General features: G+C 39.0%; 1 protein-coding gene across 1 annotated transcript; it reads right to left on the reverse strand.

Annotated features, from left to right (window-relative positions):
- Window positions 1-1,125: 1,125 nt before the first annotated feature.
- Window positions 1,126-22,540, reverse strand: LOC130913962 (probable RNA-binding protein 19). Its single transcript, XM_057832958.1, has 24 exons — window positions 22,392-22,540; window positions 20,669-20,851; window positions 20,472-20,585; window positions 20,345-20,383; window positions 17,920-18,148; window positions 17,545-17,795; window positions 17,407-17,466; window positions 17,220-17,298; window positions 17,029-17,100; window positions 15,494-15,700; window positions 15,268-15,398; window positions 12,029-12,156; window positions 11,845-11,941; window positions 11,647-11,757; window positions 6,699-6,899; window positions 6,561-6,630; window positions 6,354-6,490; window positions 6,221-6,281; window positions 6,044-6,123; window positions 5,912-5,967; window positions 1,972-2,088; window positions 1,790-1,895; window positions 1,582-1,702; window positions 1,126-1,507 (listed from the first exon to the last, which is right to left on the reverse strand). Exons 1-24 carry the CDS (start codon window positions 22,425-22,427, stop codon window positions 1,425-1,427), a joined length of 2,769 nt encoding a protein of 922 aa, XP_057688941.1. The 5' UTR covers window positions 22,428-22,540; the 3' UTR covers window positions 1,126-1,424.
- Between the last annotated feature and the right edge of the window lie 4,953 nt (window positions 22,541-27,493).

Consider the following 27,493-nt stretch of genomic DNA (forward strand, 5'->3'; position numbering starts at 1 on the left):
GTAATATTTGACGCAATTAACGCACATGCCCCGCTCAGACAGATTTAAATGACAGTACAGTGACATGCCCACTGTTTAATTGTGTTTTATGGAGTTTTGCCGCCTTCTGCTGGCGCTTGGGTGCGACTGATTTTATAGGCTTCAGCACCCATGAGTATTGTGTAAGTAATTATTGACATCAACAATGGCGGGCTATTAGTTTATTTTTTGAGTGAGAATTATTCATAATATTAATGAATATAAAATTTCTATAACTTGTACTAACATTTATCTTTTAAGACCTACCAAGTCTTTCTATCCATGGATCGCTTTAACAGAATATTAATAATGTTAATGCCATCTTGTTGATTTATTGTTATAATAAACAAATAGTCCTTGTGTACCGTATGTTGAATGTATATATTCATCTTGTGTCTTATCTTTCCATTCCAACAATAATTTACAGAAAATACGGCATATTCTATAGATGGTTTGAATTGCGATTAATTGCGATTAATTACGATGAATTAATTTTGGAGCTGTAATTAACTTGATTAAAATTTTTAATCGTTTGACACCCCTTATATATATATATACGTTTACACTGTATATATATTTAAAATTTTAATAGTTTTTAAACACTTCAAACGTAATTATAAGTTTTAACTATGTTACTGTCCCACCAAATTATTTTTAAACAAGAACAAAGTAGAAATATGCTTGTCTCCATTAAATGCTTCATTGAGTGAGTCCACTCAAATCCGCTGAAGCTGCTCACTTACACACAATGAGGTGCCACACCAACTGTTTTAACAAGTTAACGATTATTGACGCATGCGGCGCTTTGAGGCTTAGGCTTCCAAGCATCTGTGGCAAGATCAAACATTGAACGTCTGTCGATCATCGATAACTTTAATAAGCAACTCCAGGACTGCCTGACCAACAAAGAGCAGTAAATACGTGATCGGGTCATCTGTATTTATTTATTGTTTTTTTTTTTTTTTTTTAAATTGTGAAAAAAACATCCGCAATGGACTGAGGGCACGAGGTTTGACGTGCGAAGTACCGAGGGATCACTGTATTGTCTTTAAAATTCAAAACGGACACCATAATTTAATTTAAACAAGTCTTTATTTAAAACATTTTCATTATTCTATACAAAACATGATAAATCCAGAGGCTTTTTTTTCTCCTCTATAAAAGCATACAAGATCAAGATTGTTCAGTATTCAGCAACGCATGGTGGCATTTTGCATTTCTATCCTTTTCTAGGCATGTACTGAAAAGGGTTGCAATGGCTTAGTGGCAGACTGATGGCCCTTAGATTATCTTGGGGGTGCAGTATGTTGCACAAAGATACCATACAATGGCTGCGAGGCAGGTAGAAATCAAACTCTTCAGTTTTAACCCCTCAATTCCGTATGGCTTCAAAATAGGCATAAGTTTTAGTCCTCTGCATCATCTTGAGTTTCCATGTTTTCCAGAATTCCCCCGAGCACCTCCGCTTTTCGTTGTTTTTTGCTGGCCACTAAAATTGAAACAGTGTAGTAAGAATGATTACCTTGAACGCACTAATCATCACACTTCAGAAGATAAATTTACCATGAAAATGTTCAGCTGTTTTCCGTCTCAGTGTCTCCACGGTGTCCTCCGCATCAGCCCATTCCAGCACAAGGCGTCTCCCGTAAAGATGGGTACTGTGGCACAAGGCGGCAAATGCTTTCTGGAAGTAAAAATGGACATGGTATTATTAATACTGTGTGTTCATGATAGACAAATTAATAAACACCAATACATTGTTTTTCCAAACCTTAGCATCCTGCTTGGTGACAAAGTCAATAAAGCCAAAGCCTCTATGATTTCCGGTACCTGCTGCTTTCTTTGGAAGGCGGACAGTTTTCAGCTCTCCAAATGTACTGACAAAACAATCGGAATCAATTCACTGTCCGTATACAATGGGAATGAATAGCTGTGTTTGTGTATGGATGCTACCAGAAGAGTTCTCGAATTTCCTTGACAGTGGCTTGGAAGGGGACATTTCGTACGAGGATCTTCGATCCTGTTTGTTTCTTTTCCACCTGCTTTTTCTTGCGGGACACTTCTGCAGTTCTGCACAAAGCGCAAGACAACATATGTTTGGATATATACCTAAAAATGCCGTTACGCTTGATAACACACATCACTTAAACGTTAGGATTTTTTCCCCACGAGTTTCAATTGAATTTCTATTTGTGTCAAGCCATTTTTAAGTTCTAGTTAAGTTTTAAGTTAGTCTAAACTGTAAGTCCTGATAGGATTTTGAGTTTTTGCAGTGTTCAAAATAAATATATGATACAGGCTGTATAGACCCTACCCACCGACGTCACAAAACCACGTGCTCGCTGTATGGTTCCGCCCCCTTGTCCGTCATTTGGTCTCTGTATTAGCATTGGTTTCAATTGATCGAGGAATTTAAAATGCATATCATGGAAGACCCGGTGCTTTCGGATGCCGTAAACTCACTGGATGTGTTGCATAAAAGGCGTTATGTGGAAAAGCTTCGTTCTATACAGTCGCCAGATCCATATTTGATGCCCAATTCGATGTTTTTCGACCCACTGTCTTCGCCCTGTCTGCCTGACATCTGCTACGCTGATATTTACAACTATCCTGTCCACACAAAATCAGCCTATTCTCACGAAAATTTGAAAAACTTCAAGAGCTTGGAGGCTTATAAATACTTCGTTGCTGGTTGGGTGAAACAGGTCCTCGTCCACGAAAATTCGGCAGGAATCTATCTTGTGCTTGGAAAGGTGAGTTACGAAATTTTCAATTCAAAATCTTTTATTCTCGCTAACATCCACTGTCAAGTTTAATTTATTTCATGTCATTTGTCAATGCAGTTAGGGCTTTTTATGTTTATATGGTTTAGCGATAGCACTCTCACTCTACATACATACGTGTATATTGTCGGCGATTAGCCTAGCAATGATCTTAATTGTGGTTATTTGTCAGCCCAAAACCCTCTAAGTATATCTTAAATGCATCTTACCGGATATAAAATGACTACTACATAGTCTGTGGTGATTTTTTGGTGCCCAGTTTTCACGTCGAATTGCAGCCGTCCATTTCGCTCTCCTCTTTGGATCCCTCGGAATACGGTAAAACTTCAAGTCTCTCCTTCCATCTTCTGTTAGTGCAACCAACAGCCACACACGCCTTCACCATTTTGATTATTAATGTTAAGGAGCAGAAAAACACGCCGTAAATAGGAGGAATGTACGTAGCCGTAACAGGTTAACACTATGTTTTGACGGTCGATTGGGCGGTACCATTCAGGAGAGCGGAGTTGTGACGTCACGTGGATAGGGTCTATTGGAGCACATTAGGGACTAGTGCTACTTGGTTAGCATTATTGAGTTTTTATTTTACACCCTCATCACTCCACAACGCTATGTTATGTTAAAGCCTGTATGTAAGACACGTTAGCCACGCATCGACAGTGGTCATAATTATGGTCATAATTAAAAGAAACCTAGCCCTCCGCAGGGCTAACGTTACGTGAGCTAGTGACAGCAACATTAATCTTTATTTATTAGCGCTTAGCGCTCTTTATTAGCGCTTAGCGCTCTACTGCTTTAAGATAGCGGTTGTTTACTAACGCTGCCCAGACACGGGCGAGTCTGTCATTGCGCATCTAGTTCAACATACATGTGATCTCTATGGCTACGTTCATACTACAGGTCTTAATGCACGAATCCGATTTTTTGTCATATCTGTTTTTTTGGCGTGCCCGTTCAGACTGCCTTTGTCCATTGAGACCATTCAAGTATTACGCATGCGCACTAATTCGCAGTCCGACAAGCGCTGAGCAAGACGTCCCGCATGCGCAGAAGCATCAAAACAAATTGACCACACATGCTGGCTGTCATCAGTCATTCCAGGGATATCATATTTTGCTTTTTAAAAAGAGGACACAAATAACAGACATAAATAATCCCAGTTTAGGCTTATATTCAAAGTATATGGATCGATAGCATGCACGCGCTGTCCGTGCATGTCACACACACATACGCGCTGTTTGCACCCGACTCTCGGCCGTGTAAGCAATGTTGAAATATTGCTTATATAGAGCAGACAGAAAACCGATCATTCTCAGGCTTATCCTCAACCCATTTTTATTTTTTTTTATGACAGTTGTCAAGTCCGACCCTTCCTAAAAAGCCGTGTTCAAGGCAAGCTAGGTGCTAATAACGCACAGCTGCACCGCTACCATGGCGTCTCTCTCGCTTTTTGATGACGTAATTGCTGCATGAATTCCGATTTGAGAGACTGGACAGTACAGACCGCCGCGACAGTCTGGAAAAATGTGGCCCAGATCGGATTTGAACCACATACGAAAGTGACCCAGATCGGATTTGAAATGGTCCAGTTCTCTGCGACTTGTCACGTTCAGACCGTCAAGTTAATGCCTCACTCGAATTGGAAAAACACGAAAAAATCGTATTCGTGCATTAAGACCTGTAGTATGAACGTAGCCACACATACGCGCAGTTTTCCCCGACTCTCGGCCGTGTAAGCAATGTTGAAATATTGCTTATATGGAGCAGACAGAAAACAGATTATTCTCAGGCTTATCCTAAACCCATTTTTATTTTTTTATGACTTGTCAAGTCCGACCCTTCCTAAAAAGGTGTGTTCGAGGCAAGCTAGGCGCTAATAACGCACAGCTGCACCGCTATCGTGGCGTCTCTCTTGCTTTTTGATGACGTAATTGCTACATGAATTCCGATTTGAGAGACTGGACCGTACAGACCGCCGCGACAGTCTGGATGTGGCCCAGATCGGATTTGAACCACATACGAAAGTGACCCAGATCGGATTTTGAAATGGTCCAGTTCTATGCGACTTGTCACGTTCAGACCGTCAAGTTAATGCCTCACTCGAGTCGGAAAAACACAAAAAAATCAGATTTGTGCATTAAGACCTGTAGTATGAACGTAGCCTATGAGACTCATCAGACGCTACCTGCTACCAACGTAGCATCGTGTGGGCTAGTATTTGTAGCGGCTGTCGGTTGCAGTCAGTTTTTTTTTTTTTTTTGCTTCTTCCTCTACGCACATGACATCAGCGCGTTGTCCCGCATTAAAAGTAGTCCGAGCAAAACATGATGCTTAGAGCTGTCAAAATAAACGATTACTTAGGTGAATAAAATTACTCGGATCAGTTTTTAAACTCGGGTTACTCGAGTTGCTCGAGTATTTGTTTCAGCTCCAAAATAGTTCGAATAATCGAGTAATCGGATAAGGAACATAAAAAATATAAAATACCTAAGGTGAGCGCCAAACAGTACGAAGTAAGATAAATAAATAAATAAATAAATAAATAAATAAATGAGGATCTATGTAGAAGAACAGTTGGCTAACTTACACAGCAAATGTCTGCTAGCTGAAATGCTATAAAATTTGAACTTTTTTTTTTTTTTTTTTACAGTGCTCTAAACAAATGGTTCAAACACATATTCCCACAAAAAAAAAAAAGAAAAAAAAAAAACGGCTAAATATACCTATAAACTAAATTACGAATGCATTTAGCTCAAACAAAAACTTTGCTTATGTTGGTCTTAACAGGGAGCAGCTGGATTCAGCCAGGTAAAATGAGTTGTCATATTCACTGTTGCCACTAGAGGGACGCATCCACCCAGAATCAATAAAACTAAAAGCAAACTTTCAAAACAAACCATTACAACACCACTTTAATTAAACGAATACTCAAAGCAGCAAAATTTAATTCGAATTTTTTTCCCCCACTCGAGTTAATCGATTAGTTGTTGCAGCACTACTGTATAACAATCCAACAAATCCATTATCGGAGAGTTCCCCATAAAATCTAGTTTCAATAACAGTCCTCAGGTTCCCAAATTTAGCATGTGAGAAGCATTTTATAATATTACCTGGTAGCTCTTTCTGAAACCTTCAGTTCTAAGCTGTGTCCGTCCACACTGCAGTGCTGGTCAAAGTGCAAAAGAAAATGCGGTTATGTGACATACAGACAAGTCAGAAGACAAGAAAAGAAATCCAAATACCTGAAGTTGTCGCAGGGCTTTTTGTGCCGCCTCAGATGTCTGATACTGAACAAAACCATAGCCCATTGACAGCATTTTGCCTACAAGTTAAAACAATTCAGTGTATGAATGCCAAATGTGTAGTGTTGCACCACATTGTTTGATTGACAGTGAAGACTATACGAGAACATAGAATACCCTTTTTGTCTTTTTTCTTGGAGACTGTGCAAGACTTCACCTTGCCACATTTTGAAAAAGTCTGCGGCAAAAAAGACAGAGCATTTAAAATCAGTGAGATTATTTTCCACTTTCTAGCGTGTTATAAAACTACCTCTTGAAGTGTTTCCTCCATTGTGCTGAAATTTAGATTCTTGATGAAAAGTGTGGAACCTGGAACATCTTCTTCATCCTCTTCGTCTTCATCTTCTTTTTCTTCCTCCCTCTTCTCTTCCACATCCTGTGCTTTTACTTTTACAGAGCCATAGATTGTTCATAACAGTGACATTAAACATCGTTACTGGGCAGTTTGGTATGGTACCTGGTACTGGCTTGGCTTCAACAAACACCCCCACAGGCGCCCACTCTAAATACAGTGGGACATGATGGAACTGTGGTACAGACATAAATCTATGATCTCAATTTTCTCAGCACTCAAATTGCTTGAAGTGGAACAAACCTTGCTGTAGGCCAGCCTAGTAAAAGCTCGCTTCGCTTCGGTGGGTTCCAGGAACTCAATGATGGCGGTGAGGCCGGAGGGCGGCAACAGCACTCGCCCCAAAGAGCCATGAGTGGAGAAAAGTTCTTCCAACTCGGACACTGTCACTCCGGCTGGGAGGTTCTTCACCAAGATCACAGAAGTGCTCCTCTCTGCTGCTGCCTGCACACCAGAACAACAACTTAAACAAGAAGAAAGGTGACCAGTGTTCAGTAGTAGCTACAGTAAAACTAGGCCTTCACGATAACAAATTTTAGTGTGCGACAATTTATCTCATACAGTGCCTTGCAAAAGTATTCGGCCCCCTTGAATCTTGCAACCTTTCGCCACATTTAAGGCTTCAAACATAAAGATATGAAATTTAATTTTTTTGTCAAGACTCAACAACAAGTGGGACACAATCGTGAAGTGGAACAACATTTATTGGATAATTTAAACTTTTTTAACAAATAAAAAACTGAAAAGTGGGGCGTGCAATATTATTCGGCCCCTTTACTTTCAGTGCAGCAAACTCACTCCAGAAGTTCAGTGAGGATCTCTGAATGATCCAATGTTGTCCTAAATGACCGATGATGATAAACAGAATCCACCTGTGTGTAATCAAATCTCCGTATAAATGCACCTGCTCTGTGATAGTCTCAGGGTTCTGTTTAAAGTGCAGAGAGCATTATGAAAACCAAGGAACACACCAGGCAGGTCCGAGATACTGTTGTGGAGAAGTTTAAAGCCGGATTTGGATACAAAAAGATTTCCCAAGCTTTAAACATCTCAAGGAGCACTGTGCAAGCCATCATATTGAAATGGAAGGAGCATCAGACCATTGCAAATCTACCAAGACCCGGCCGTCCTTCCAAACTTTCTTCTCAAACAAGGAGAAAACTGATCAGAGATGCAGCCAAGAGGCCCATGATCACTCTGGATAAACTGCAGAGATCTACAGCTGAGGTGGGAGAGTCTGTCCATAGGAAAACAATCAGTCGTACACTGCACAAATCTGGCCTTTATGGAAGAGTGGCAAGAAGAAAGCCATTTCTCAAAGATATCCATAAAAAGTCTCGTTTAAAGTTTGCCACAAGCCACCTGGGAGACACACCAAACATGTGGAAGAAGGTGCTCTGGTCAGATGAAACCAAAATGGAACTTTTTGGCCACAATGCAAAACGATATGTTTGGCGTAAAAGCAACACAGCTCTTCACCCTGAACCTTCATCATTTAAAGATAGATTCAAGTTAAGATTTTGTCGATTTCGTTTTTTTTTTTTTTTTTTTTTAAGATAAAAAGTAATTAGGTTCGCTTCAACAGAGCCTTCTAGAGAAGTCAACTGCTTTAAGATGGCGCCTGTTTACTGGCGCGGGAAAATCTGTCATTTCGCATCTAGTTCTCTAATATATGTTCTAACCCCGCCGTCGTCTGTCATTTCACATCTAGTTCTAGATATATGTGATATCTACCATAGCCGTATGTTGCCATATGTTTGTAGCAACTAGCAACTGGGGACTGTTTGTAGCGCCTGACGGCTGCAGTCAAGTTTCATTGTTTTTTGTTTTTTTTTAACTAGCTGCATGAGTTGAACATGATATTTACTCTCGGTCCGTTCCTCATTGCGTCCTGAAGACCACGCTGACTGCTTTACCTGGTATAATTCAATAATCGGAATTTGGATGCTTGTGAATCGTTCTCGAATCTTCCACGGCCGAATCGCGAATAATCTAAGAATCAGAAATTTCGCATGCCTCTAATAAATACGTTCTATTTTTAATTGTTTCAGTGTCCCAAAGACGCCTTTTACGTTTTTTTTTTTTTTTTCCCCCAAAAAAGACATCTCTGGGTCGTGATTCAATTTAGGTCCAAAGCACAAAGCTGAAAATCCATTTTAAAACAATAAAACTGGCCACTGGAGGGCAGTAGCGCATTTAGTAAGACCCACAACCTGATTCATCGGCAACGAACGGCCAAGCCACACGGCCGGGTGCCGGCGGAAGACGACCGAATGGATGCCAGGCGGCGGACGACCGAGCAGAACAACCGGTAGGACGCCTGGGATGCCAGGCGCTGGACGACCGAGCAAAACGACCGGGACCACTAGTGCAGCGGACGATGCCTTTGAGTCCTTGCTACTCGCGAGCAGAGCCCGCAGAGACTCATAAAAATTCATATTTATTTATTCATCTTTTTTTTTATGAGAAAGACGGCGATGATGGAAAAGTTAAACTGGCTCTCGCGGCCACAACAGCGTCATCTTTCAGTTAGTTATGTGTAAATGAATTGTTACTTTGCTATCAAAAACTCTTGTTGTTTATCTTATTTTGTAAAAGGAAAACATTCAGATGTTTGGGATGTACAGTGGCACCCCTGAAAAAGATGTGGTTTTTAGCTTCTAATATTTTTTTTCTATTCTAATAATATGGGACCTTAATGGGGAAAAAAAAGAAAAATCCAACCTTCAATATAAGTGCATTTATTCAGTGGGGAAAAAGCTCAATCTTGGTCTCACACAAAAATACACACGGTCCCAGGCTTCAACTGGGACCGTGTGCTTTGGTCAGATGAGACCAAGATTGAGCTTTTTGGCAACAAACACTCTAAGTGGGTCTGGCGTGCCACGAAAGATGCGCATGCTGAAAAGCACCTCATACCCACTGTGAAGTATGGGGGTGGGTCAGTGATGCTGTGGGGCTGTTTTGCTTCTAAAGGCTCTGGGAATCTTATTAGGGTGCATGGCATCATGAATGCTTTGAAATACCAGGACATTCATCAAAATCTGTTGCCCTCTGCCCGAAAGCTGAAGATGGGTCGTCACTGGGTCTTTCAGCAAGACAATGACCCAAAACATATGGCCAAATCTACACAGAAATGGTTCACCAGACACAAAATCAAGCTTGTGAAACATTATAGAGAAGATTAGGTGCTGTTATGTTGGCAAAAGGTTGTTGTACAAAGTGTTAACACCAGGGGTGCTAATAATTGTGACACACATTATTTGATGTCAAATAATTTTTCTTTATGTGGGATTTTTTCCCCGCTGAATGAATGCACTTGTATTGAAGGTTGGATTTTTCTCTTTTTTCCATTAAGGTCCCATATTATTTGAATTAAAAAAATATATATATTAGAAGCTAAAAAAACACATCTATTTCAGGGGTGCCAATAATTATGGAGGGCACTGTAACTAAAGCAAAAAATAGCTGTTAAAGTCAAAGTTATGTTTGAAATGTATGCTTACACAAAAAAGCTCAATTTCTCCGTTTTTCATCAGAAATTGGAAAATTGCGCAAACAAAGCGATTTTCTAATGCTTATTTCTAAAGAATGGAAAAAGATATGAACTAGGGCTGTCAAACGATTAAAATTTTTAATCGAGTTAATTACAGCTTAAAAATTAATTAATCGCAATTCAAACCATCTATAAAATATGCCATATTTTTCTGTAAATTATATATATATTCTGTAAAATAAATTGTTGGAATGGAAAGATAAGACACAAGATGGATATATACATTCAACATACGGTACATAAGGACTGTAGTGGGCATTTCACTCTACTGTCATTTAAATCTGTCTATGCTGTCCTCACTTCGAAGCGTCTACTTTTTCCAAAGCTAAACAGCTAGTGAACGACGCCTTAATAATCAGACTTCTTCCTTTTTCTTCTGATTTATTAATAAAATGGCCTCAAACCACTGTCTTCTTTAGACCGTTGTGAAACAACAACAAAAAAGTACACAGCACTGCATTAGCAACAACGTTAGCTTAGCACGCTATACAGGTTCACTAAACAAACAAAAAGCGTCTCATACAAAAAATATAACATTTGGCTTACGAACATAATATGTACATTCTTTACAACAACCATACTTACGGACAAATCTTGTCCAAGGATCATATAAGCACAACATTATCAGCCCGAGACGTCGTGCAGCCATAATGAAGAAAAGAAGAAAATAATAAACCATGTCGCAAAGCGACCACAAGAGTTCGCTGTTGGACAGCGCAAAAAGCCTTGCTGTAAAACTTACCAAAAGGCAGAATACTTTCTGAGTGGGACATGAGCGTTAATTGCGTCAAATATTTTAACGTGATTAATTAAAAAAATTAATTACCGCGCGTTAACGCGATAATTTTGACAGCCCTAATATGAACTAACTTTTTTTTCCACTGAAAGAAGAAAGTCTAATCTCTCTTTTGGTGTTTTGGTGTTTGGTGTCCATGTTTATATAGCAACAGAACAGAATTTTCTGTGGGCCTTGCAAAATCAGTCAAAATCCAATAAAACGGCCAGGAGCAAAGGGGGTTGCACCGGCGAAAATGGCTGGGAGTGAATGAGTTAACAACTTAAGGCAATTATTTATATTATACATACACAAATGAAAACTTTTCCCCTCATAGCTTCTGCTATGGCGTTCCATGTGTAATATTCTGATTGGATGTTTTCCGAGGCACCCTGAAGCACACGCAACGGTGACGTTGTTTTGTTCATGTGACGCGGCAGTGAGAGAGACACAGCCTGCCGAAAGCCACAGGTTGAGGAAGTGTTGTGAGAGCTGTGTGTTAATAAAAAACAAAGTTGTCAGCACGTCTTGTGTTTGATATCACTGCCAGAAAAACACATAATAGGACACCATACAACTTCCTTTTTAATGTTGTCCTTATAATGATGATCTGCTGCATCATAAATCAATTTGTGACTTTCCACCTCCATGATGGAGCGTTCTTTGTCCATGTTCGCTGGTTAAATCATGAATAAGCAACTGGGCTGATGACTCCAGGCCCGGCGAACTTTCAACAGCACGTCTGCTGCACGTGTGCACTTATTGATAAATCGCAGCGGAAAAATGACCCCCTTCGTTTTTATTAACTGTGCGATAAATCGAATTATTGCATATTGCGACAGGCTTGAGTAAAACCATACCTGACTAAAGGAATCCAAGCTCACACCGTTGTCTAGTAGAAACTGGCGAGTCTCTTGGACAATCTGGGTCTCACCTAAAGCCATTCGTACTGCAACACTTCCTTTTGTCTCCTAGAGAAACAGCAACAAATAAAGGACACAACTTAGATTTGGAAGGGCAGTATAATGGAGCATTCTGAGAAAACGGGAAGAATTTACATGGTCCAAAACTTGGCTTTTTGTGGTGTTGTATTTGTCAGCAATGGCATCGGCCACTGCACTTGTGCCCAGAAAGAGTGTATTCCAGTTATGTGAACTAAAAAACAAAAAAAATGAAACAAAAAACATGAAATCAACAGACAAGAAGAAAAGAGCAAAAGAGCATTAATCTGATTGTGGTTACCTTGAACTGGAAGCTTTGTTTTTTGCATCCTTTTGACGTTTATAAGACGACGAGCCTGGACCTCCAGCTTCTGATGATTCACCTTTTTCCTTCTTCACTGTGGACGGGAGCAGGTGAAGCATTCTGCCCTGAAAAAACAAAACAAAAAAACTTTCAACTTCCCCTGAAGTGCAGGCTTAACATACTCTAGTACACTGGCTTCTTGCATCCTTTTAAAAAGTCAAATGTAATGCTTTTTTACACATTTTAGGACCATAAAAATATAATTTAAGACGAAAACATCTCGCAACAATTTCTGATAAAGATAAAAACAACAAAACAACTAATGAACAAGCTCTTTTCATACTTCTGCTCTGAATCGGAATGAGTTTATCACTAGTAAACATCCAATCTGTTTGAAGTGGGAGGGTGGCAGCGATTCAACTTTGTTCATTCTAGGGCTGCAGCTACTTAATTTTTAGTAATCGAGTATTGTACTGAAAATTCCATCAATTAATCGAGTAATCGGATAAAACATTTTTTTAGGTAAAGAGAAATTATAAATAAACATGGGAAAACAAGACATTTCACCAGATACTGAACCATTTTTAGACAATTAAAGATGCACGATAATATCAATAACCGATAATTATCAGCTGATAATGGCAATTTTGACATTACACAGATAATCCAGATTTTAAAAAATTAAACTGAAAATACATTCCGATAATTATATACTTGATTTAGCCTCCAAATGTGCGCAACCGAAGCAGTTTTGTCCAATTCAGCACTGCAGCCTCCTCAACCCCTCCCCTGAGGGAGGAGGGATTGAGGAGGCGGAGTTACACAACAGAGGCACTCCAGTTGGAGATCATGGCGGCTCTGTCACCAGCGTGGCTGGATTTATCCGTGTGTGCAAAAAAACGACACTCTCGCCATCTGCAAAGCATGCACTGCAGAAGTTCCACGAGGCGGGAAAAAAAGCGTCCTCATTCAACACCACTAACCCGATCTGCCATTTAAAGCAGTAATGTGAAGTAATTTCTTCACAAGCCAAATAGGGTCACAAGTAAAGTAATTCAACATTGTCCAACAAATAAAGCATGAAAAAATCATTTATATGTTGTATATTTGACAAAATAATCGCGTTTCCGAAGTTTCAGTCTGAAAGGGGACGAACCCGGAAGTGATACGTCACACCGGGAACGCGATGGCACCTCCATACATACGGCCGCCATACAAAGCCCTTCAAACAATGATTCAAACTGCGATATAAGCAATAGATTGAGCGCAAGGGAGGAGATCCAAGTTTTTGAAGAGTTGGAGGAAGAAGAGGAGCTTGGAATTTTATGTTGGACCTAACATGTATTAGCCAGATGCTAATCAGGATGCAAACAATGTGCCTAGACTACCTGACATGGAATAGATACAAGACCCATCGAGATTACAACATTGGTAAGATATAGGCTGTTATTATTTTCATGATTTGAAGATGCAGGCATTTGCACATAATTTTATGTTTTTGTCTATCTGATGACATTGTTAAAAAAAAATAATAATCAGACTTCATGTTCATTTTGGCAGATCCGGCAGCTCTCGTGCATATAAAATAATAATATAAAAACGTTGGGGGGAAAAGAAGGAGATGAGTCATTGTTATATCTTGACCGAGTGACCCACACGACACCTTTATTGGCTTTTACAACTTTACTCAACGTCTTGCCAAGTGACTCTGAACAACTTTTCTCTCTTTTAGTGAAGGAGTAAGGCACAAACAATAACACATCTAAATGACATGCGTACACTCTACTGGTGAACTCCCGTATTACAACTAAATATTATCCACTATATCAGTCGCCGATGGCTTTCTCCACTTTATTGTAGCAACAATAAAACAAAGTGGCGTCTAATGGCGTGAGGAAATGTAGTCTTTTCACACAAGCGAACAGATTACAAAGCACCACTTCAGTGTTGTCCCGAGACTACATTTCCCATGATTCATTGCGTGACCTGCGCGCTTGCAGATTCGCTGCGAGATTGACTCAATGCCAACACGCTAAATTGTCACCTGTCAGCGGCTCTCGCGAAACAAACTAGAAGGCTATCAAGCGATCACCGTGAAAGAAACGCCGAACGGTACAAATGCAATGCAATGCTAGAAGCATGAAGGTGGAAATACATAATACAAATACAAATAAATGTGCACAAACTCAACGGCGGTGTGTGTCTCTTACTGCAACGTGACCGTGAATTACCGCGACGCCGACCCGCTTATGTGCACATCCACACCCCTTTCCCGATTGACAGTGGATTAACGCACAATTTAAACACGCCTAACCTAGCGAACGCAACAACAACTATGATCGGGGATTGCCACGAGTTAACTTTCGGCTAACGATGCTAGCTTATACTGTTCATTCCACAACAGTTGGCAGCTCTGCTTTGACAAAGTCATCAGTCATCTATCCAAAAATCACACTTACTGTTTGGCAAATCCTTGATCATAAGCAGACCGGTTAAGGAAGCAGGCATCTTCGAAGTGTTTGCTGCAGAGAGCACTACTCGATGATGGCATGAAATTCATTCGCTTCGTGCGAACGAAAGATGTCCATTTACGTGCCCTGCTATCCTTTAGCCACTCATACAACTTTTCGTTTGAGTGAGAACAAAACATGCGTGGCATCTTACCGAGAAGCAATGCAACAAACAATACTGTTCTATGGCGGACTTCCCTCGCACTTCCCGGTGTGACGTAATTTCCGAAGATTCCCGAAGATTGCCGAAGACAAGCATTTTCGTTGTCAAGGGCGTTGCTATGGGTTAAACAAAGAACCTGGAAGGGTTGCGTTAAAAAAAATAATGAAAATATGCCAACAGTAATTTACAGAAAAATATGGCATATCTTACAGATGGTTTGAATTGCGATTAATTATGATTAATTTCTAAGCTGTGATTCACTCGATTAAAAATTTTAATCGTTTGACAGCCCAAAATATAATAAATAATAATAACACTATTAATTAAATAGATAATAACCAAATAACCCTCTCTGGGTTCTTCACAGAAAAAAGCCAGGAAATAAATAACACCATTAAAAATAATTATAATTTTAAAAAATTGTTCAGGGGGCCGGACCTGTTGATTTTTGGGACATTTACAGGTTGTTTGCTGCTCCCTGTCAAAATTTGGACGTCTAGTGTCGCCAATGGTGTTGAAGTTGATCCTGATATTAAGTTAACAAGCATCATGTCAAAACATACCTGAAATATGTGTCCGTCCAGCTGGGCCAAAGCTGTCACAGCATTTTCTGGAATCATGTACGTTATGAAAGCAAAACCTTTAGGTCTCTTTGTAAGATTGTCAATGGGGAAGAGCACCTCAGATAAAGGACCTAATAGTGATGCAAAATATAAAGGAGCATTATTATTTTACCAAGGCGAGCTTCAACATAAATGTATTCATCCGGTTTTCGGATATTTAACTCGCCATGTTTCGAAAATAATTCTTTGACGTCTTCTTCTGCACAAGTGTATGGGAGATTTCGGACAAAAAGTCGTCCTGAATCTGCAACATCCTCTTCTTCCTCATCCTCCTTCAGCTTCCTGGTAAAGTTTCTGTCAATTATTTTGTCCTTTTGGTCATTCCTGTTCCATTTGGATGCATCGACTCGGAAAACCTCAATGTAGCGTCCTCCTAATGACATCCACAAAAACAGAAGCAAACTCATATCTCTTACAACAACGAGCAAACAGTATGGAATCACCAGTCTCGGACGAGCACTCACTCCATTATTTTGTCGTGTAAAACAAACTCAGATAAAAAGCTTGAAAAAATATTGAATTAGTTCCAAAGTGCAACTCTTTAGCATTCAGAAACACTAAAAGAAATGAATAAAAACACTGTGGTGGTCAGTAAATGTTACTTTTATAGAGCAAGTGCAGGGTAATATATATGAAATCACTCCATTCTGAGGAAAAAAATATGGAATCGTGAGAAACAAACAAAGAAATAACAATGAAAACACATCTCTAGTGTTTGGTTGCACCACCTCTGGCTTTTATGACAGATTCCAATCTCTGAGGCATGGACTTGAGTATTCTTCATCAATTTGGTTCCAGCATCATCAGCTTATCCAATGCAGATTCTTCCCTCTTGACGCCTTGCCCAATGCAGATTCTTGGCAAGGTGATGATGCTGGAACTTTTGTTCGGTGCTGTTCCAGTGAGATTTACTAAGATGACTGCCTGAAGAAAACATCAAAATTCCCTCAGTCCTTGATGACATGGGGCTGCATGTCAGGCAAAGGCACTGGGGAGATGGCTGTGGTTAAATCTTCAATAAATGCACAATTTTAGACAGCTTTCTTATCCATTTGATTGAAAATATGTTTAGTCATTTTCCAAGATGACAATGCATCATGCCACAGAGCTAAAACTGTTAAAGCATTACTTGGAGAAAGACTCATTCAGTCAATGTCATGGCCTGCAAATAGCCCAGACCTCAACCCTATTGAAAACCTGCGGTGAAAATTGAAAAATATGGTCCACAGCAAGGCTCCGACCTGCAAGGATGATCCGGCAACTGCAATCAAAGAGACTTGGCACCAAATTGATGAAAAATACTCATCAAGTCCATGCCTCAGAGACTGCAAGCCGGTATAAAAGCCAGAGGTGGTCCTACTAAATACTAGAGATGTGTTTTGATTGTTATTTCTTTGTTTGTTTCTCATGATTCCATTTTTTTCCTCAGAATGGAGTGATTCCAAATATATTTCCCTGCACTTGCTCTATAAAAGTAACATTTACTGATCACCACAATGTTTTTTATTCATTTCTTTTAGTGTTTCTGAATGCTAAAGAGTTGATCTTTTGAACTAATTCATTTTTTTTCAAGCTTTTTATCCCAGTTTGTTCTACATGATAAAATATCTGAGTGAGTGCTTGTCCGAGACTGCTGATTCCATACTTTTTGTTAGGAGCTGTATTATCACTTCACTTCACACCGTTAGATCAAGCTCTTACCAATATAATCATTATTTTTCTTCAAGGCTTTTTCAACATCTTCTTCAGAATGTAAATCGACATAAACATAGCCTAAAACAGAAACAAGACCTTGATGTTGATACACTGTATGTGTGTTTAAGATCCACAGGCTATTTAATAACATAATTTGTGCATAGGAAATTAAAATCAGCTCTCTATAAAACAAATACCTGTTCTGTTGCCACTTTCTTTCCTTCCAATTCTGATTGCGGCAGGCTTTTGTGGCGTCATGAATTCTCTAATTTGTTGCTATTTTTATATACAGACACAGTCATAGTGTTATTAATCAAAAAGTGACATTTATGACTATTTTTCACCAAACATAAACCTCTACAAATATAATGTAAGTGTACTCACCTCTTTAACATTGAATGGGACGCCTCTTAGCTTCACTGTGAACTCTGTTGTTGGTACCATCTAGGACCAAAAGAGGGGAAACTGCACAATGAAATACAGAGGTCAGTTATTTAAGAGTAAACATGAATGATTAGTCACCTCTTGCTTGGTATTTTTTTTGTCTTTTCCTGACTTCTTGTCCTCAGAGGACTCTGAGGTTTTCATCTCAAGGGCGTTTTCTCGGTCTCCGCTCTCATAAGCGCTGTCGTTGAGCTGTATAGGTCCGCAATCTTCTCCCTTTTTGCCATCAGTCTCTTGACTTTCATCCATTGGTTCCTCAGTTCGTACTATTTTTGTGCGAAGATAATCCATATCTGACAAATCGGACTTCAGAGCTTCTTTGGTGGTGCCTGTAAAACCCAATCGTGTTTACCACATCGCCTTTTTTGACTAAACTTTACAAAAAAATGTAGCGCATGAATAGTTAGTGGGGAAAATCTGTTGCTAATTCTTGAAATGTTCACTGTTACTTACAGTCATCTTCACTGCCCTCATCGTCGTCTTCTTCTCTTTCGTCAAATTCTTCCTCTGACTGGTCAGAGTCAAAGTTGAGGTAATCATCTGCGGCCACTTTTTTCTTGGTCTTTACTTTGGCGTCGTCAGGGTGGACCGCTTCCTGCACTGCATCGTTGGCCCATGTTGTTGCTTGGCTTCGATTCAGATGCACAGACAAGAACTCCTTGAACCCTTCATCCTCCACCAGCTGAGGCATATGATGATCAATACACAAAGGTTATGTTTGCAATCAAACAAGATGTAAGTGATGTGATTTGGGAAACCTTAGACTGTTAAAGATCAGTGGTCCCCAACCACCAGGCTAGGGAATGGTACCGGTCTGCGGCGCATATGGTACTGGGCTGCACAGAAGTAATAATTCACTCCCAACCGCATTCTTGCTTGTGCCTCTTTACACACCAATCTGCCTGCCTACTCTATTGACTAATGACCGAGTCGAGATACAGTGGGGAGAACAAGTATTTGATACACTGCCGATTTTGCTGGTTTTCCCACTTGCAAGCCATGTAGAGGTCTGTAATTTGTATCATAAGTTCTCTTCAACTGTGAGGGACGGAATCTAATACAAAAATCCAGTGTCGTGTATATACAGTGCCTTGCAAAAGTATTCGGCCCCCTTGAATCTTGCAACCTTTCGCCACATTTCAGGCTTCGAACATAAAGATATGAAATTTAATTTTTTTGTCAAGAATCAACAACAAGTGGGACACAATCGTGAAGTGGAACAACATTTATTGGATAATTTAAACTTTTTTAACAAATAAAAAACTGAAAAGTGGGGCGTGCAACATTATTTGGCCCCTTTACTTTCAGTGCAGCAAACTCACTCCAGAAGTTCAGTGAGGATCTCTGAATGATCCAATGTTGTCCTAAATGACCGATGATGATAAATAGAATCCACCTGTGTGTAATCAAGTCTCCGTATAAATGCACCTGCTCTGTGATAGTCTCAGGGTTCTGTTTAAAGTGCAGAGAGCATTATGAAAACCAAGGAACACACCAGGCAGGTCCGAGATACTGTTGTGGAGAAGTTTAAAGCCGGATTTGGATATAAAAAGATTTCCCAAGCTTTAAACATCTCAAGGAGCACTGTGCAAGCCATCATATTGAAATGGAAGGAGCATCAGACCACTGCAAATCTACCAAGACCCGGCCATCCTTCCGAACTTTCTTCTCAAACAAGGAGAAAACTGATCAGAGATGCAGCCAAGAGGCCCATGATCACTCTGGATGAACTGCAGAGATCTACAGCTGAGGTGGGAAAGTCTGCACACTGCACAAATCTGGCCTTTATGGAAGCGTGGCAAGAAGAAAGCCATTTCTCAAAGATATCCATAAAAAGTCTCGTTTAAAGTTTGCCACAAGCCACCTGGGAGACACACCAAACATGTGGAAGAAGGTGCTCTGGTCAGATGAAACCAAAATGGAACTTTTTGGCCACAATGCAAAACGATATGTTTGGCGTAAAAGCAACACAGCTCATCACCCTGAACACACCATCCCCACTGTCAAACATGGTGGTGGCAGCATCATGGTTTGGGCCTGCTTTTCTTCAGCAGGGACAGGGAAGATGGTTAAAATTGACGGGAAGATGGATGCAGCCAAATACAGGAACATTCTGGAAGAAAACCTGTTGGTATCTGCACAAGACCTGAGACTGGGACGGAGATTTATCTTCCAACAGGACAATGATCCAAAACATAAAGCCAAATCTACAATGGAATGGTTCAAAAATAAACGTATCCAGGTGTTAGAATGGCCAAGTCAAAGTCCAGACCTGAATCCAATCGAGAATCTGTGGAAAGAGCTGAAGACTGCTGTTCACAAACACTCTCCATCCAACCTCACTGAGCTCGAGCTGTTTTGCAAAGAAGAATGGGCAAGAATGTCAGTCTCTCGATGTGCAAAACTGATAGAAACATACCCCAAGCGACTTGCAGCTGTAATTGGAGCAAAAGGTGGCGCTACAAAGTATTAACGCAAGGGGGCCGAATAATATTGCACGCCCCACTTTTCAGTTTTTTATTTGTTAAAAAAGTTTAAATTATCCAATAAATGTTGTTCCACTTCACGATTGTGTCCCACTTGTTGTTGATTCTTGACAAAAAATGAAAATTTTATATCTTTATGTTTGAAGCCTGAAATGTGGCGAAAGGTTGCAAGGTTCAAGGGGGCCGAATACTTTTGCAAGGCACTGTAGTTAAGAGATCAAGAATCAAGAAAGATGCACATAAGGTTAAACGCCTACATGACTACACGCTAGCAAAGATGACTGAAAAACAGACGTCTTTGGACAGCTTTTTCACACCGGTCCATAATGCTAAAAAAGGTTGGGGACCTCTGGTATAGATGATTATATTAAGGCACTAAAACAGCAACTTACATTTTTTAGTGCACTGATGCCTTCCTTTTCCGCCTTCTCCTACAATTACAAAACAATACAAGCTGCAAATAAAACATACTAAAGGTGGGTTTCATTTACAGTTTCTGCTGAAGGAAGAATTTCCCACCTTTTTATTGGCAGGTTTACTCTGTATGGTTGGTTTGTCCGGTTCGGAGCTTTGAGTGTGTTTGCTCCAGGCTTTTGCTTTGGTGGGGTCTCCAAACGCCTTACACATCTCAACCTGCAGTGTAGCCCAACAATGTCACGTAAATGGCTATGGGAATATGTAATGTCTGTGATATTTGCAATAGGTCTAGAACATACGGTCACTCTGGATGTGTCCACAAAGCTCCTGTGAAAATGCTTCAACGCCGCATTTGCGTCTTCCTCGCTTTTGAAGCCGACAAAGCCAAACTTGCGGAACTTGCCGTCCTTTGTGAACTTGAGAGTGCAGTCGGTTACAGTCCCAAAGGCTGCAAACATACCTCGGAACCTCTCCTCCTTTATCTGAGCACAAGACAAGTTACTAGTAGGGCTGTTCCGATCATGTTTTTTTGCTCCTGATCCGATCCCGATCGTTTTAGTTTGAGTATCTGCCGATCCCGATATTTCCCCATCCGATTGCTTTTTTTTGCTCTCGATTCAATTCCAATCATACCCGATAATTTTTCCCGATCATATACATTTTGGCAATGCATTAAGAAAAAAATGAATAAAACTCGGACGAATATATACATTCAACATTGTTTATTAGGACAATAAATCCTCAAGATGGCATTTACATTATTAACATTCTTTCTGTGAGAGGGATCCAAGGATAGAAAGACTTGTAATTCTTAAAGGATAAATGTGACCTTGTATATTGTGACTAAATATTGCCATCTAGTGTATTTGTTGAGCTTTCAGTAAATTATACTGTAGCCATTTAACTTCTACCCAAATGCATGATGAGAAGTGCAACCATGACTGTGCGTAGTGGAACCTATTGATATATCTTCTCTGCGTTGGGAAATAAAATAGGGTGTCAAGAAAAAGATCAACTTACTACCTTTATTCCCCACATTGCTTCCCACGATATTTCTAATAGTTGAGAGAGGGATTGTAAGGCTTTAGCCAATTAAAAAAAATCTTCAAAGTCTGCCAAAATTCTCTCTACTCATTTAACGTTGCCTTTTAACTCTATGTATACGTAAAACGGTGCCATTATAGATTGAACGCGACAACGCGTGAGTGGGTAGTGCAGCGCATGCATTAATTGCGTTAAATATTTAAAAGTTATTACCGCCGTTAACACGATAAATTTGATAGCCCTTGTTCAAGCCAAAACTAAGGACTCTGGATGAGTGTTAAGACATTTTGTCTGTAACGTTAAACACAATTAGAAAACGATTTAATAAAAAAATATATACATATTAAAAAAAGGCATGTCCGATATTTTTTTGCCAATTCCGATACTTTGAAAATGACGTGATCGGACCCGATTGATCTAGGGTTGTCTAAAGTACCAATTCTAAAATGATGTATCCTGATCCGATGTTTGATTGCAAAAGTATTGATATTCAGTTGTTGTTGTTGTTTTGTACTACAGTACCATACGTTGCCAGAAATTTGTCATGGGGTAAATTTGGTTTTGCACTATTCTTGATTGTAATGGTCATTGTAGCATTTTTCTTGTTCACTTATTGGCTGCCATTGATGGCGCTAGACGTCCAATTCATTTGGACGTGCTGGCAGCAAATGGACGTTCATTCGTTCCTAGTTCAAATGGATTGGACGTTTAGTAGTGATAAACTCATTCCAATTCACAGCAGAAGGATAATTGGAAGCCACATGATTGGACGTCTGTCATCGTCCATGGCACTGAATTTAAAAAAGAAATAACATTTAATTTGGAGGTTTTTTTTAATGCAGTTTCAAATATTATATCGATTATTGTTTTTTTTTTTTCTCTCTAGCGTCAAGATCGAGTTGAACATTTTAGCATCGTGACAACAGTTCAGGTCGACTAACACCATAATAGTAATGTTTAGCTGTTTTGATTACTTACCCCATTTGGGAGGTTTTTAACGATGAGTCTCGACATGCTTGGGTCTGACAAATCTGCAATGAAGCAAAAGCTGGGATATTTTTTTTATATTTGTCAACAAACGAACGTGGACACTACACTAGGTCGCCATGTTTTAATGGTCTTCTTCGTTGCCGCACACCGCTTTCTTTGATTTTTTGAGAAATATCGCCCTCTGGTGGAATTGATAAAAATTGAACTCAAGGATCAAGTTGTGTAAAACAACTCATTACATTTTAATGTATTGTAATTTGTTGGAATTTTTTTTTTCAAGTAAATAATATTTCCATGTTTGTATTTATTCATATTACGGAGCCCCTAAAGGGACATCGACAGAAATAAAATAAATTTAAACCATCTGGTGCGAACCAGAAACTATCTGGTGGACAATCTAGTAAACATGAGCATTATTCTAGCATTTAAGCTAGCGGAGTTTTGCCAATTTAGCCAATTGTTCTTTTGTAAGATCCTCATTTATTTATTTTTCTTCAACCCCGAGCAAAAAGTATGGAATCACCTATCTCGGACGAGCACTCAATCAGACATTTCATTATGTAGAACAAACTCAGATAAAAAGCTAGAAAAAATAACGAATTAGTCCAAAAGTGCAACTCTTTAGCATTCAGAAACACTAAAAGAAATTAATAAAAAACATTGTGGTGGTCAGTAAATGTTACTTTTATAGAGCAAGTGCAGGGAAATGAACATAGAATCACTCCATTCTGAGGAAAAATATATGGAATCATCAGAAACAAACAAACAAACAAAAAAAAAAACAATCAAAACACATCTCTAGTATTTAGTTGCGCCACCTTTGGCTTATGACAACTTGCAGTCTGTGAGGCATGGACTTGATGAGTGACAGTATTCTTCGTCAATTTGGTGCCAACTCTCTTTGATTGCAGTTGCCACATCATCCTTGCAGGTTGGAGCCTTGCTGTGGACCATTTTTTTCAATTTCCACCACAGGTTTTCAATAGGGTCAGGGGTAAAAGTGGGCCAGAACGGTCAGGAACGCAGTTCCGATATAAGATTCAGGGCTGAAACGGCGTTCCGGTATAAGATTCAGGGCCGGAATGCTGTTCCTGTATATGGTGCTTTGATTCCGAAAATATGACGGCAACTGTCAAAACGCTATGTAGAAAAAAAAATACAAAGCTGCCACACATGCATTTCATCTCCAAGAAGAAAACAATCTACCAATATCAGATTTACATACACAAGTGTTAACAACAAGCAAAATGAAGTGCTTGTGTAGCGTAATCCGCTTCCACCGATATTTATTATTTATTTTATTCCACGGACGGCATGGAGGTTTCCCCAGCTGCTGCAGTTATCTGAGTCTGACGAGCCACGTCAATGTGCAAATACACGCAGCAAAGCAAAACGTCTGGACTAATTTATGCGTTCAATTGACTGATACGTTTACTGACATGTGATCGCCAGACATAGTTAGTTTTCTGAAATAGCAAAAAAAAAAAAAAAAAAAAAAGGGCAATGCAACAGAAAATAGATCAAATATTTAAGAGGAAGCAAAGAGTTAAGGAGGCTTATTTATAATATTTAGTTTTATTTGCTCTGATGGGGAGGTTCAAAACATCTTAGCTGTCAATGTGCACTTTGGACTTATATTTGTTCATTTATGTTAGGCTACTTACGGTAATCATTTCCTTATGATTTATAAAAAGTCAATGTTTGCATGATCTTTAAAATATATACCATTTCACTCTGCATAATAAAAGGCAATTGCACTTATTTTTCTTAATGTATGTTACTTATATCTTTATTAATAAAAAACACAACAAAAAGTAAATGTTTACATTATCTTTAATTTTACTATACATCCCATGTTCTTAAGTTGTTAAAATTGAGATCTGGCAAATAGTATGTGAGGAAATGAGGGGGGAAAAAATTAGGAGATGGCGGTTGGGGTTATAGCTGTTTTTGTTCACTTTTATTTTGCAAATCATTGAAAAAATACAATTTTGAATGAAAATCAGTTTTTGTATGTGTTACAGAAATAACTGACCAAAACAGTTTTCTTTGCATTTCAGTAATTTTGCGGCACCAAACAAAAGTTCCAGCATCATCTGAAAATCTGAAAATAATCTTCATCCAGTCATTCACAGTCCATGATTGCCTCTCCTTAGCCAATTGCAGTCTTGTTCTTTTCTGTTTAAGTGTCAATGATGGTTTCCTTTTAGCTTTCCTGTATGAAAATCTCATTTCCTTTAGGCAATTTTTCACAGTTTTGTCACATACCTTGACTCCAACTTCCTCCCATTTCTTCTTCATTTGTCTTGTTGTACATCTTCTGTTTTCAAGACATATGCTCTTTAGTTGTTTGTCATGACGTTTGGATGTCTTCCTCGGTCTACCAGTACGCTTAACTTTAACACCTTGCCATGCTGTTTGTACTTGGTGCAGATTTTTGATACAGCCGACTGTGAACAGCCCACATCTTTGGCAACCATACGTGTCGCGTTACCTTCTCCAAGAAGTTTGATAATCCTCTGCTTGGTCTCAAGAGACATCTCTCTTGTTGGAGCCATGATTCTTGTGAATCCACTTGGTCCAGCAGCCCTCCAAAGTGTGATAACTGCTGTTATTATAAACTATTTTTAACTGCTGACTAACGAGCAGATCTAATCTGTGTCTGTATTTTCTACTCAAAATGGAGTGATTCCATATTTTCTTCTTCAGAATGGAGTGATTCTATATTTATTTCCCTGCACTTGCGCTATAAAAGTAACATTTACCGACCACTACAATGATTTTTATTAATTTCTTTTAGTGTTTCTGAATGCCTAGGAGTTGCAGTTTTGAACTAAATCATTTTTTCAAGCTTTTTATTAATGCTGTCAAATTTATCGCATTAATCGGCGGTAATTAATTTTTAAAATGATTCACGTTAAAATATTTGACGCCTTTGACGCATGCGCGGAATGACCTGCCCATGCATTGCCTCAAATAGTTTACAATGACATTGTTATTTGCCCATTGAACATTAGAGGCAGAGAATTGCGAGTGGACACAGGCTTTCATTGGATCGCGCCGTTTATTGGCAAAAGCTTTGGGCAACATTTTCACAACAAACTTGACCATTGTGGCGAGAGACGTGGGTAAGAATAACAGGAGATTATATTTTTCTTAGCACGCTTGATTGAGCACAACACAGAACTTATACTATTTGCAGCCACCTCTGACAGTCATGGTTGCCCAACTTCCCATCATGCATTTGGGTGGAACAGTTAAGTCGCTACATTATCATTTAGTGAAAGCACAACAAAAATAATATTTCTATCGCTCAAAAAAATAATGTTCACAAAAAGAAAAGCGCTCAATGCAAAGAGAACTGACATTCCCAATCAAAATAGCTCTGCAAAATACACATAAAACTTACTCAGACTTTGCCTTGGCTAGATCTCTAATTCATTTAAAACTCGCCAGCGACACCTTGTGGTGTATTTTAATCACTACTTTAGGTAGTTAAAGACACTGTGGAAGAAAAGCAGGGAGCCCATGTGACGTCCCGCTCTGCGACGTCAACAATGGTGCGCTATTAGTTTATTTTCTGATTGAAAATTTTACAAATTTTATTAAAACGAAAACATTAAGAGGGGTTTTAAAATAAAATTACTATAACTTGTACTCACATTTATCTTTTAAGAACTACTAAGTCTTTCTATCCATGGAACCCTTTAACAGAAAGAATGTTAATAATTTCAATGCCATCTTGTGGACTTATTGTTATAATAAACAAATACAGTACTTATGTACAGTATGTTGAATGTATATATCCATCTTTTGTCTTATCTTTCCATTCCAACAATAATTTAGAGAAAAATATGGCATATTTTAGAGCTGGTTTGAACTGCGTTTAATTACGATTAATTTTTAAGCTGTGGTTAACTCGATTAAAAATTTTAATCGTTTAACAGTCCTACTTTTTACCTGAGTTTGTTCTGCATAATAAAGTGCTAATAGAGTGCTCGTCCGAGACTGGTGATTCCATACTTTTTGCTAGGGGTTGTATATCTTTTGAGGCTAAGCTCAGGCGCGAATCGGACACCAGCAGTTTCGGCTTGCAAAAAATGATAATACAGATGCACGCCTTAGCTTAGCCTCAAAAGATATAGAAAAATAAATAAATGAGGATCTCAGTATAACAAAAGAACAATTGGCTAACTTGCATAGCAAAAGTCCGCTTGCTTAAATGCTATATAATGCCTAAATGTTAACCAGATTGTTTCTGTTGCGGACCACATACTATCTGGGGCGCACCAGATGGTTTAAATTCATTTCATTTCTGTCGATGTCCCTTTAGGGGCTCCGTTATTATATACGTAGTACACACCCAATATCTTCATGGTCCTTGTAGGAAATTTTTTATCGCAGGGTGACGATTCATAGGCTTACATGTAAGACTTAGAGTGACTTTACAGAAAAATTTAAGAATAAAAAAAAATGCAATGTTCAATTAAGCTTAAAACCGTCATTATGGGTAATGTCACTGTTATATCATCTTCTTAATATTTCATTGTATTTACAATTGTGTTCAAAATTATTCAACCCCCACTGCAGTATAGTGTTTACAAAGCTATACGGCGCCCCTGGTTATATGTCTTTTTCTCTTATGTAGTTCACAACGCAAATGTCCTTAATGAATTCTTTAAACTATTATCTTTGCGACACACTCAATATATGAATGTAACTGCATTGTCAAAGTAAAGCAAAATGTTACGTGGCTGTTTTTAATCTCAGAAGACAATTTATCTATTACTGTGTCTAATGAGCTTTTACACTTCGTCCACACTTTTTGTTATGTCCTCTCATCCTTACTTCAATCCCCCAGGTTTTGGTGGTCTCCAGGGTCAGTAGATGGGATTTAGGGCCCTAAAAAATGTATGGGCCTCTCATATAATGTGTGTCATACATTATGCAGAATAATGTGATGTTTTGCTTCCTTTTCATATAAAATGCAGATACAGGTTTCGACTTTCTTTCCAGTAAGTACAAGTTAAAAAAAAAATTGAAGCTCTCTGTACAGCTTTAATGACTAGTTTTGAAAAGGAGAACTTTAT

This window comes from Corythoichthys intestinalis, chromosome 3 (assembly GCF_030265065.1).
Source record: "Corythoichthys intestinalis isolate RoL2023-P3 chromosome 3, ASM3026506v1, whole genome shotgun sequence".
Taxonomy (NCBI): Eukaryota; Metazoa; Chordata; class Actinopteri; order Syngnathiformes; family Syngnathidae; genus Corythoichthys; species Corythoichthys intestinalis.

Bases quoted from the DNA above. Each gene is read 5' to 3' on its own strand.
- LOC130913962 (XM_057832958.1), bottom strand. From the start codon at position 22,427: ATGTCGAGACTCATCGTTAAAAACCTCCCAAATGGG. The intron at 20,852-22,391 runs GTAAGTAATCAA...TCTTGTGCTCAG, and splicing joins TTAAAAACCTCCCAAATGGG to ATAAAGGAGGAGAGGTTCCG. The intron at 2,089-5,911 runs GTAATATTATAA...CGCTTTGTGCAG, and splicing joins GTTTCAGAAAGAGCTACCAG to AACTGCAGAAGTGTCCCGCA.